This window comes from Mustela putorius, unplaced genomic scaffold, assembly GCF_011764305.1.
Source record: "Mustela putorius furo isolate JIRA1106 unplaced genomic scaffold, ASM1176430v1.1 tig00537260_pilon_pilon_pilon, whole genome shotgun sequence".
NCBI classification, from domain to species: domain Eukaryota; kingdom Metazoa; phylum Chordata; class Mammalia; order Carnivora; family Mustelidae; genus Mustela; species Mustela putorius.
The window spans coordinates 39,255-51,623 of NW_025422399.1; the positions used below are offsets into that span (position 1 = coordinate 39,255).

Genomic DNA, 12,369 nt, shown 5'->3' on the forward strand with positions numbered 1-12,369 from the left:
TAGGATCGAGTCCCACATCGGGCTCTCTGCTCAGAGGGGAGCCTGCTTCTCTCTCTCTCTCCCTCTCTGCCTACCTCTCCGTCTACTTGTGATTTCTCTCTGTCAAATAAATAAATAAAATCTTTAAAAAAAAAAAAAAAAAAAAAAAAAAAAAAAAAACAAAAAGCAAGAGTAACAAAGCAGCAGATGGAATCTGGCCCCACATGGTCTTGCCAAGCTAACTCTGAGAAGCACGGTGTAGAAAGTGTTCTCTTTATGTCCCCTGAAGCATTCATGGAGTTTCCTGGCCAAATTCTCAGGCTGTTTCTATGGTGTTTCCAGAAAAAAAAAAAGTGTAGTTGTGCTGATGTGTCCCCTCCCTTCTCATTCTGCGTCCCCTTTGCTGCCTCGTGACATAAATCTCTGCTTCAAATGAGACTATTAAAAAACGTGGCGGGGGAGGGAGAAGCCGACCGCTTGTGATCTTTTCACACAAAAAAGTAGAAATTCTCTAAGAGTAAACGGTGTTTATTTTTTTGTTGATTTTTTTTCAATCAAATGGAATTGCTTAATTAAAAAAAAAAAAACATCTCTTTTCTCTTTAAATACTACAGACAACCTCATTTTATCTCAGCAGACACCTAGAAACAAAACACTGGACCCACCAGAGAAAACTGGGCAAGAAAAGCATCAGAAATTCAAGTCAACTATGGAGAATTAGTGTTAGCTGGCAGCTCTCAATTCTAACCAGAAATGTCTCAGAACCTATTGGGTTTGACAGAAGTTTCTTAGACCTGGGGATCTGGGAAAGTTGGACTCCTTTTAATTCTATCCCAATTGTTTTCTGCATAGGGAAATTAATGTCAATGCATCAAATGAAGACCCAAAGAAACATTTAAAAACATGTCTGACTAGTATTCAGTATGTGAGATTATTAAGTAATAACTTGTCCTCCTAGTTAACCTTGTCCTGGAATATATATAGGTTATTTGTAGCCGCCACTGCTATGATATTTTCTGAAGGGTGCCAAGCCGTATGCAAGATCTTTTTGCTAAAGTCCAGACTGTCGACACTGATCTCGTCTTTTCTCCGCTTGCCCCCTACGCACACTTTCCGTGGTTTTAGGATAGCCCGGGGTTTGCTGTTTTCCCTCGAGGCCTCCAGGGTGACGTCACGCTTGGTGTTTCTGTCGAACATCCTGAAGAAGTTGTTGTAGGAGCCTGTCATGATGACGCTGCAAGGTAAGAGAGGAAACAGGGAATCACTGAAGGCTCTGGAGAAAGGCAGGAGCATAGCCCCATTGTCTTTCTGGAGCCAATGACACCACTTTGTGGCCAGTGTCTGGCACCACTGTCTTACTAAAAACCTAAACCCAAGATCCCAAACAGCCTAGCCAGTGTGACTGTCTGTGGTCTTGGTTTTGAATCCCTGAAAGCAACAAGCTCTTGGGCTGGTTTGGAAGAGAAGGCTCATGATAATCCTCCTTGTTACTTACTACTCGGGATGGGTCCCCTTTTGGTTCTTTGGCTCCGTGAGTCCCGTGGTTTTAATGATCTCAGCTCTACCTCCCTTAAGATGGCAAGGCTGGAGAGAGGTCAGGACAGGAGGAGCCCTTCTGAAAACATCAGTTATGCACACGGAAAGTGTGGTTGTGGGAGTGGGGCTGTGCTGCCGGGCAGCTAAGGCTTTCTGCTGCCCGCACAGTGGGAGAAAGGCCGGTAGAACAGCACACTGAGCCTCGCGTGTCTTCCCCCTGCTAAGAACCAGCTCTCAATTTAGCCTTGCCAGCAAACTTCGCTAAAAAATGGATGTCATCGTGCTCTCCCTCAGGAAGACATAAACAAATTCAAATTTTAGAAGAACTGGGGAGCGCAAAGGCTTGCTAGTGGGTTGACAGATGGCGTCCACATTTTTATAAGAGTTCTCCACCCTCAGGCAGATTTATGATTGACTGAGGGCAGTGACTGCCAAAGCCTTCCAGAAGCAGGGGACTGACTCTTTACCAGTGACAGTTTGCATGCAGGGCCAGCCTGGGGTCGGGGGTGGAGGGAAAGGTCATTCTGTCTCGGTAACAGCCAGGATGGCTGCTGCTGGCGCGTGGGCGCTTGGCCTCGTTGGTGGGTGAAGCCCCGGCCGGCTGGTTAGGGTTAGGAGGACAGCGCCTCCTCTGTGTTCAGGTGGTGAGAGTGCGCGGACAGGTGCAAGGAAAACTGAGAGCCCAGGGCCACAGCCCGGGGTATGTGTTTCTGGGTGCTCGGTCAGCTGTGCCAGGCAAGCCAGTCAGGGGCTGGCTTGTGTTAACTCTGGCCCAGGATATGGACATGGTGAATGCGTTTGTCCTGGTAGTGGAAGAAGCTGTTGCTATCTTATCAGGCAGGGTACCCAGCGCTGGACACCCCCTACCCCCACCCCTATCTTGCTCGGACTTACATAATCTAGATGGGATTTACACCTGAGGAAAAGGGACTAACTTGCACAGGGTCACACTGGGATGAAATGGCCAGGTCGGGCCTCCCACCCCTATGTGCCCGACCCCAGGGCCCAGCACTCCGCCAGTGGCCTCACTGCTCCCCATGAATGGACAAGGCCTTCCTCTATCATGGCCCAACTTGGTTTAAACAGAGAAAGCCCTTGCTTTTTGGTTTTTGTTGGTTGGTTTGGAAAAAAACAAAACAACAACAACAACAACAAAACACAAAAAACCCCAAACCTCTCACCTCTCAACCTTACCTGAACCAAGAATTTTCTTGGTTATGGAAAGAAATAGTAACATTACGAAAAGAATGTCAATCTTAGGATTCAGACTCAAAACTTCCTACTCTTGTCCTACTACTTACTAGTCCAGGAGCTGGGGCAGGTCACTACCTCACTGAGCCTCAGTTTACTCAGCTATAAAATGGGGATAGTGACAACAACCTTGTCATCCTGTGGTCAGGATGCTGTAATAGGATGTGTGCGAAGGTGACTGATACGTACTTTGTGAGTCGAGGTTAAGATAAGTTATTAGGACAATAACAGAATTTATTAATAATGAAAAAGCAAAGAAATTATATGTGAATTAATGTATTTATATAAACTACAAATAAAAATTAAAAACACAGGGCCGGGACCAGCTACTTTTCCCCTTGGGAGCCTCGGTTCATACATCACAGCTGCTCTGCTGTCTCTTCCCTCTGCCCTAAAGCAATGGGGTGCTGTGACTTGGGTCCTCTGTGATGTGTGGATTCTTTTCGGGTCTGCTAAGAGGAAGGCACATTTTGGTCCATTGGCAAAGGAAGCCAGGGAATGGCCAGAAACCACTTGTTTTTACTAAACGCTCCAGTCCCTATATGCCTTGTCCCGACAGAAGGTAATGCTTGCAAGCACTATGGTTGAGACCGTGTTCCTCAAAACACTAAATCAGCCCCTGGTAGCCTGTATCGCGTTCTGGAAGGTGGGGAATCATCTGTATTTGTCAAACTAAAAATGAACTACTAGAAGGTAATATGAAGTATTGTTGAAATAAAAGGCCTTAAAACAATAATAAATCACTTTGAGGGACTATGATAAATGAGGCCAACTAGCATTCAGCTAATGAACCACCGGGGCCTTTGGCCAGGTCTACACTAGAAGCATCTAGGGATAATTTCCCATCTAGAAAGCATACTTTGCAATAATTAGAACTGTTTACGCTGGAATTTGCTGGTGCATTATTAGTGTTCTTCATTTCGGCCATGTTGACCTAGCTCTGGGGGCGTCTGGTGTGTAAGAGATGGGATTTTCTTGTTCATGTCCCATGGTCACCTGTGTCAGTCCTGAAAGAGGATTCAGGGGTCTCACTGCATCCCTCCCTTATATCCAGGTCTGACCTCAAGGGAAACCCAGGGACCCACAGAGTGGATTCCTGCCAGGCCCTGGGGCCTGATTCCTACCCCTCTTAGCCACGCCCTGCTTGGGATAAATTGCCCAGGACCCACCTCTGGAAGGTTCCCCAGCCACAGAGCTTCTCTTACCTGTCTGACCCATTCCACACACACTCAAATTTATCAAAAATGCAGTCATTTTCGTAGAGGGAGCACAGCTTGCTGCGGAGGTAGTCATGAACCTGTTGGGGAAATACATCGACAGGGTCAGTTACTATTTTAGAAATGCTCGTTTCTGTGAAGAAATCCTCTGGGGATGTGAGCTGTTAGTTCTTCCAGTATACATGTGCCTGGAATCAGACAGCCTGGGTCTGAATCCAGGCTGGGCCCCTCTGCAACCTGGGATTGTCACGCTGGGTTGGTAAGCTGCTAACGTGGCAAGTGTGGATTAAGCAAACTTGCTTAGGTGGCCCGTGGCCTGCAGAGGGGCCCAGTGGGTGGTGGAGTTCCACTTTCATTAGCAAATATGCATCAGAGGATGCCATTCATTTGGTCTTCCATTCAACCAATGTTTATGGCCCGAGTGCTCTGTGCTTGGGATGGGCAGCGAGCAAAATACCTCTGGCCTGCTTTCATCCTAGCGTAGGGGCAGATGAGTGTTCACGTGGGCCTCGGGAGGTGATGTCGCAGAAAGGAACATGGAGCTGTGCCATGAAAAATGGGAGGCAACAGAGGCAGGCAGGCCAGGGAGAGCCTGGGGGCAGATGACGGCACGGAGCAGGGCGAGAGCTGTGGGAGGAAGTGGTCAGCCTCTCGGCATGTTTGCAGGGACCATGGAGAGGATTTGTGGATGGTGCAACTGTGGCACATGGAGAGAAGAACAGGGGTCAAGATGGCTCCTGGATCTTTGTCTTGAGCCAGCGCAAGGATGGACTTGCCCTGTTCATTTTTGGGTACGATCACTTGGAAAAGTGTGTGCAAGGTGAGCTGTTGAGAGACTCTGATGTAAGGACTGCAGTCCTGGAGTATGGGCAGTTCTCTTCTGTTTTTCAGTGAAATAAGCAGCAAAGCTCACAGATGGGAACGAGGAAGGGCAGGGATGCTGAGGAATCAAGGCGGCATGGCTGGAAGACACTGTGACCCCACAAAGTTCTTGGATGGGAATTTTACATGAGACTGGACAGCTCGGTTGGGTCATTCACCCTGTGGTCCCTGAGATGGTTTGGGGATTGAAAAGCGCTCTGAGTCATTTGGACAGTGCAACTATTTCTAACTCTGCAAATGACTATTCCCAAATAGTCCTGGGTCTTGTCAGGGTAGCTGCCTCATTGCTTTGGTGACAGGAGAATCCCTCTGTGGTGGCACTTCTGGCATTGTGAGATGGGGGAGTGGACGCAAGGGTGAGGTTTATGTCGTGCACTTGAGATCTCGGCTGTAAATTAACTCCTTGTCGTTCCCTTCCTCTCCTGCCACCTTTCAGGTATATGACAAGCGGCACAGGTCTGACGTGGGAGGCCATTTCTGTCTGCACAGCTGCGGATCTCTCGTGATTACTAAGAGTCTGAGCAAAGGAGCAGAAGAGAGTCTGTGGGAAAAAAAGGGCTGATTCCTGATCTTGACCATCGTTCAGCAGACCTGTTCTATCAAGGGCCAGAAAGTGAATACTTATGCTTTGTGGGCCATAGACTTCGGTGGTGACCTCTCAACTCAGCCCTGGTGATGCAGAAGTAGCCACAGGTCATGTATAAGCAGATGAGCGAGGCTGTGCCCCAGCAGCACTTACTTATAAAACAGGTGGGGAACAAGATGAGCCTCTGGGTCCCCCGATCTTTTTTGTCTTTTCTTGATGTCCCATTGACTTGTTTCTGGGTTGTGACAGAGGAAATAGAGACCTGTGGCTTCTGAAGGGCAGTATGCCAAGCAGGGAATTAATCCAGTGGGCATTTCAAGCCAAGTGTGTTTTTTTAGTCTAGGCACATCTTGAAGATACTGTGGTAATAAAGTGAATATCGTAACAAAGTGAGTAGAAGTTAGGTTTACACTATATTAAGTGTACAATAAACTGCATTATCTAAAAAAACCAATGTATATACCTTAATTAAAAAATACTTAATTGCTGAAAACAAATGCTAGTCATCTGAGATTTCAGGTGAGTTGTTCTCTTGTAGTAGAAGGTCATGCCTCAGTGTTGTCCTGACTGACCACAGGGGTGGCTGGTGAAGCTGGGCATGGGGATGGCAATTTCTTCAAATAAGTCCAAGTGTGCCACATCCATGGCCTCTGTCTTTCACAGGATTCTTCTGTAGCATGCCATGTTGTTTAATAGCATTTACACAGAGCAGAACTTCTTTCAAAGTTGGAGCCAATTTTTCTCAAACCCTGCCCCTGTTTCATCAGCTAAGTTTATGTGATATTCTAAAGCCTTTTCTGACATTTCAACCATCTCTACAGCATCTTCACCAGTAGATTCCAGCTCAGGAATCGACTTGATCTGCCCATCAGTAAGTAGCAGCTCCTCCTCTTCTCAAGCTCAGTCCCATCCGTAGGCTCCACGTGCTATTTCCACCACAGCTGCAGTGATTTCCTTCATTAAAGTCTGGAGCCTCCCCAACTCATCCACGAGGATGGGAATCAACTGCTTCCAAACTCCTGCGCATGTTGATAGTTTAACTTCTTCCTGTGAATTCCCCAGAATAACAAATTTTTTCCAGAAGGCTTTGCATTTACTTTGCCTAAACCCATCAGAGGAATCACTAGGGCAACTCAAGCCTTATGAAATGTAGTTCTTCTATAATAAGACTTGAAAGCGAAATGACTTCTTGATCCATGGGCTGGAGAATGGATGTTATGTTAGTAGACATGCAAACAACATAAATCTTGTACATGAACCTCAAAGTTCTTGGGTGACCAGGTCCATCATCAGTGAGCAGGAGTACTTTGAATCTTTCTTTTTTTTTTTTCTGAGCAGTAGGTCTTTTTTTTTTAAAGAATTTTTTTTTTTTAAGATTTTATTTATTTATTTGACAGAGAGCGATCACAAGTAGGCAGAGACGCAGGCAGAGAGAGAGAGAGGAGGTAGCAGGCTCCCTGCTGAGCAGAGAGCCTGATGCGGGACTCAATCCCAGGACCCTGAGATCATGACCTGAGCCGAAGGCAGCGGCTTAACCCACTGAGCCACCCAGGCGCCCCATGAGCAGTAGGTCTTAAACACTTAGTAAGCCATGTTGTAAACAGAGTGCAGTCATCCAGGCTTTGTTGTTCCGTTTATAGAGCACAAGCAGTGTTGATTTTGCACGTTTCTCAAGAGCCCTAGGATTCTCAGCGTGGTAAATGAGCTTTGGCTTTAACTTAGTCACCAGCTGTGTTCGTTCCTAACAGGAAAGTCAGCCTGTTCGTTGATGTTTCAAAGCCAGGTGCTGACTTCTCCTCTCTAGCTATGCACTCCTTGATGGCGTCTTTTTCCAACTGAAGGCTGTTTTGTCCACACTGAAAATCTATTGCTTGGTGTAGTCCCCTTCATGAACTGTCTCAGCTAGGTCTTCTGGAGAACTTGCTGGAGCTTCTAGATCAGCCCTTGCTGCTAATCTTATGCTTTCAGGTTTTGGAGATGGCTTCTTTCCTTGAACCTTATGAGTGTTTTATAAATGGAACCTCTCCCAAGCTTTACATTTTCTTCTGCAGCCTCTTCACCTCTGCCTTCAGGGAATGGAAGAGGGTTAGGGCCTTGCTCTGGATTGTGCTTTGGCTTAAGGGGATGCTGGGGCTGGTTGGATCTCCTCTCTGAGCCACTCAGACTTTCTTCTAAGGCTGTTTCAATTTCTTATCATTCATTTGTTCACTAGGGTAGCACTTTCAATTCCCTTCAGAAACTCCTCCTTTACGGTCACAACTGGGCAGATGGGGAGCGGAGTCAAGATGGCGGAGAAGTAGCAAGCTGAGACTGCTTCAGCTAGCCGGAGATCAGCTAGATAGCTTATCTAAAGATTGCAAACACCTGAAAATCCATCGGCAGATCGAAGAGAAGAAGAACAGCAATTCTGGAAACAGAAAAACAACCACTTTCTGAAAGGTAGGACCGGCGGAGAAGTGAATCCAAAGCGACGGGAAGATAGACCCCGGGGGGAGGGGCCGGCTCCCGGCAAGCGGCGGAGCAACCGCGCACAAAATCAGGACTTTTAAAAGTCTGTTCCGCTGAGGGACATCGCTCCAGAGGCTAAACCGGGGCGAAGCCCACGCGGGGTCAGCGTGGCCTCAGGTCCCGCAGGGTCACAGAAGGATCGGGGGTGTCTGAGTGTCGCAGAGCTTGCGGGTATTGGAACGGGAAAGCCGGCTACAGAGACAGAGCCGACAGTAAGCTCTCAGCTCCGTGTTACCTTGAACCGGTCGCAGGCTCGGTGAGCTCGGAGCGCGGCCGGAAGTCAGGCAGACGGGAGTAACTGGGCGCTGTTCTCTGAGGGCGCACTGAGGAGTGGGGCCCTGGGCTCTCGGCTCCTCCGGGCCGGAGACCAGGAGGCCGCCATTTGTATTCCCGTCCTCTGGAACTCTAAGGAAAGCGCTCAGGGAACAAAAGCTCCTGAAAGCAAACCCGAGCGGATTACTCACCCCGGCCCCGGGTAAGGGCGGTGTAATTCCGCCTGGGGCAAAGACACTTGAGAATCACTACAACAGGCCCCTCCCCAGAAGATCAACAAGAAATCCAGCCGAGACCAAGTTCACCTACCAAGGAGTGCGGTTTCAATACCAAGGAGAGCAGCAGAATTCCAGAGGAGGAGAAAGCCAAGCACGGAACTCATGGCTTTTTTCCTGTGATTTTTTTTTTTTAGTCTTGCAGTTAAATTAATTTTTTCTTTTTCATTTTTTTTTTTTTTCTCGCCTTCGGGTAAAATTTTTTTTTTTTTTTAACTGTTACCTTTTTCTTTTTTAACGATTTTTTTACTAGTTTATCTAATATATATATATATGTATATATTTTACATTTTTCTTAGGTGTTTTCTTTTTTTAAAAATTCTTTTCTTTTCTTTTCTTTTTTTTTTTTTTTCTTTTCTTTTTGCTTTTTTCTTTCTTTCTTCCTTTTTGAACCTCTTTTTATCCCCTTTCTCCCCACTCACGATTTTGGATCTCTTCTAATTTGGTTAAAGCATATTTTCCTGGGGTTGTTGCCACCCTTTTAGTATTTTACTTGCCCCTTCATTTACTCTTATCTGGACAAAATGACAAGACGTAAAAATTCAACACAAAAAAAAGAACAAGAGGCAGTACCGAAGGCTAGGGACCTAATCAATACAGACATCGGTAATATGTCAGATCTAGAGTTCAGAATGACAATTCTCAAGGTTCTAGCCGGGCTCGAAAAAGGCATGGAAGATATTAGAGAAACCCTCTCGAGAGATATAAAAAGCCCTTTCTGGAGAAATAAAAGAACTAAAATCTAACCAAGGTGAAATCAAAAAAGCTATTAATGAGGTGCAATCAAAAATGGAGGCTCTAACTGCTAGGATAAATGAGGCAGAAGAAAGAATTAGTGATATAGAAGACCAAATGACAGAGAATAAAGAAGCTGAGCAAAAGAGGGACAAACAGCTACTGGACCACGAGGGGAGAATTCGAGAGATAAGTGACACCATAAGACGAAACAACATTAGAATAATTGGGATTCCAGAAGAAGAAGAAAGTGAGAGGGGAGCAGAAGGGTATACTGGAGAGAATTATTGGGGAGAATTTCCCCAATATGGCAAAGGGAACGAGCATCAAAATACAGGAGGTTCAGAGAACGCCCCTCAAAATCAATAAGAATAGGCCCACACCCCGTCACCTAATAGTAAAATTTACAAGTCTCAATGACAAAGAAAAAATCCTGAAAGCAGCCCGGGAAAAGAAGTCTGTAACATACAATGGTAAAAATATTAGATTGGCAGCTGACTTATCCACAGAGACCTGGCAGGCCAGAAAGAGCTGGCATGATATTTTCAGAGCACTAAACGAGAAAAACATGCAGCCAAGAATACTATATCCAGCTAGGCTATCATTGAAAATAGAAGGAGAGATTATGAGCTTCCAGGACAAACAACAACTGAAAGAATTTGCAAATACCAAACCAGCTCTACAGGAAATATTGAAAGGGGTCCTCTAAGCAAAGAGAGAGCCTAAAAGTGGTAGATCAGAAAGGAACAGAGACCATATACAGTAACAGTCACCTTACAGGCAATACAATGGCACTAAATTCATATCTCTCAATAGTTACCCTGAATGTGAATGGGCTAAATGCCCCTGTCAAAAGACACAGGGTATCAGAATGGATAAAAAAAACAAAAACCATCTATATGTTGCCTCCAAGAAACACATTTTAAGCCCGAAGACACCTCCAGATTTAAAGTGAGGGGGTGGAAAAGAATTACCATGCTAATGGACATCAGAAGAAAGCAGGAGTGGCAATCCTTATATCAGATCAATTAGATTTTAAGCCAAAGACTATAATAAGAGATGAGGAAGGACACTATATCATACTCAAAGGGTCTGTCCAACAAGAAGATTTAACAATTTTAAATATCTATGCCCCCAATGTGGGAGCAGCCAACTATATAAACCAATTAATAACAAAATCAAAGAAACACATCAACAATAATACAGTGATAGTAGGGGACTTTAACACTCCCCTCACTGAAATGGACAGGTCATCCAAGCAAAAGATCAGCAAGGAAATAAAGGCCTTAAATGACACACTGGACCAGATGGACATCACAGATATATTCAGAATATTTTCATCCCAAAGCAACAGAATACACATTCTTCTCTAGTGCACATGGAACATTCTCCAGAATAGATCACATCCTCGGTCCTAAATCAGGACTCAAACGGGATATCAAAAGATTGGGATCATTCCCTGCATATTTTTCAGACCACAATGCTCTAAAGCTAGAACTCAACCACAAAAGGAAGTTTGGAAAGAACCCAAATACATGGAGACTAAACAGTATCCTTCTAAAGAATGAATGGGTCAACCGGGAAATTAAAGAAGAATTGAAAAAAAATCATGGAAACAAATGATAATGAAAATACAACGGTTCAAAATCTGTGGGACACAACAAAGGCAGTCCTGAGAGGAAAATATATAAGCGGTACAAGCCTTTCTCAAGAAACAAGAAAGGTCTCAGGTACACAACCTAACCCTACACCTAAAGGAGCTGGAGAAAGAACAAGAAAGAAACCCTAAGCCCAGCAGGAGAAGAGAAATCATAAAGATCAGAGCAGAAATCAATGAAAATAGAAACCAAAAAAACAATAGAACAAATCAACAAAACTAGGAGCTGGTTCTTTGAAAGAATTAATAAAATTGATAAACCCCTGGCCCGACTTATCAAAAAGAAAAGAGAAAGGACCCAAATAAATAAAATCATGAATGAAAGAGGAGAGATCACAACTAACACACCAAAGAAATACAAACTATTATAAGAACATACTATGAGCAACTCTACGGCAATAAAATTTGACAATCTGGAAGAAATGGATGCATTCCTAGAAAACATATAAACTACCACAACTGAACCAGGAAGAAATAGAAAGCCTGAACAGACCCATAACCAGTAAGGAGATTGAAACAGTCATTAAAAAATCTCCAAACAAACAAAAGCCCAGGGCCAGACGGCTTCCCGGGGGGGAATTCTACCAAACATTTAAAGAAGAACTAATTCCTATTCTCCTGAAACTGTTCCAAAAAATAGAAATGGAAGGAAAACTTCCAAACTCATTTTATGAGGCCAGCATCACCTTGATCCCAAAACCAGACAAGGATCCCCACCAAAAAAAGAGAGCTATAGACCGATATCCTTGATGAACACAGATGCGAAAATACTCAACAAAATACTAGCCAATAGGATTCAACAGTACATTAAAAAGATTATTCACCACGACCAAGTGGGATTTATTCCAGGGCTGCAAGGTTGGTTCAACATCCCGCAAATCAGTCAATGTGATACAAACACATCAATAAAAGAAAGAACAAGAACCATATGATACTCTCAATAGATGCTGAAAAAGCATTTGACAAAGTACAACATCCCTTCCTGATCAAAACTCTTCAAAGTGTAGGGATAGAGGGCACATACCTCAATATCATCAAAGCCATCTATGAAAAACCCACCGCAAATATCATTCTCAATGGAGAAAAACTGAAAGCTTTTCCGCTAAGGTCAGGAACACGGCAGGGATGTCCATTATCACCACTGCTATTCAACATCGTACTAGAGGTCCTAGCCTCAGCAATCAGACAACAAAAGGAAATTAAAGGCATCCAAATCGGCAAAGAAGAAGTCAAATTATCACTCTTCGCAGATGATATGATACTATATGTGGAAAAAAACCCAAAAGACTCCACTCCAAAACTGCTAGAACTTATACAGGGAATTCAGTAAAAGTGTCAGGATATAAAATCAATGCACAGAAATCAGTTGCATTTCTCTACACCAACAGCAAGACAGAAGAAAGAGATATTAAGGAGTCAATCCCATTTACAATTGCATCCAAAACCATAAGATACCTAGGAATAAACCTA

At 44.5% G+C, this 12,369-nt stretch overlaps 1 protein-coding gene across 1 annotated transcript in view; it reads right to left on the bottom strand.

The window, feature by feature from the left end:
- Window positions 1-491: 491 nt before the first annotated feature.
- The window catches only part of LOC123390183 (serine/threonine-protein phosphatase 2A 55 kDa regulatory subunit B beta isoform-like), a 69,654-nt gene continuing 57,776 nt past the window's right edge, over window positions 492-12,369 (bottom strand). Inside the window, exons 4-5 of the mRNA XM_045073794.1 lie at window positions 3,972-4,063; window positions 492-1,213 (exon numbers count right to left, since the gene is read on the bottom strand). Coding sequence (XP_044929729.1) covers window positions 934-1,213; window positions 3,972-4,063 — 372 coding nt within the window. The 3' untranslated portion in view covers window positions 492-933. The remainder of the gene's footprint in view (window positions 1,214-3,971; window positions 4,064-12,369) is intronic.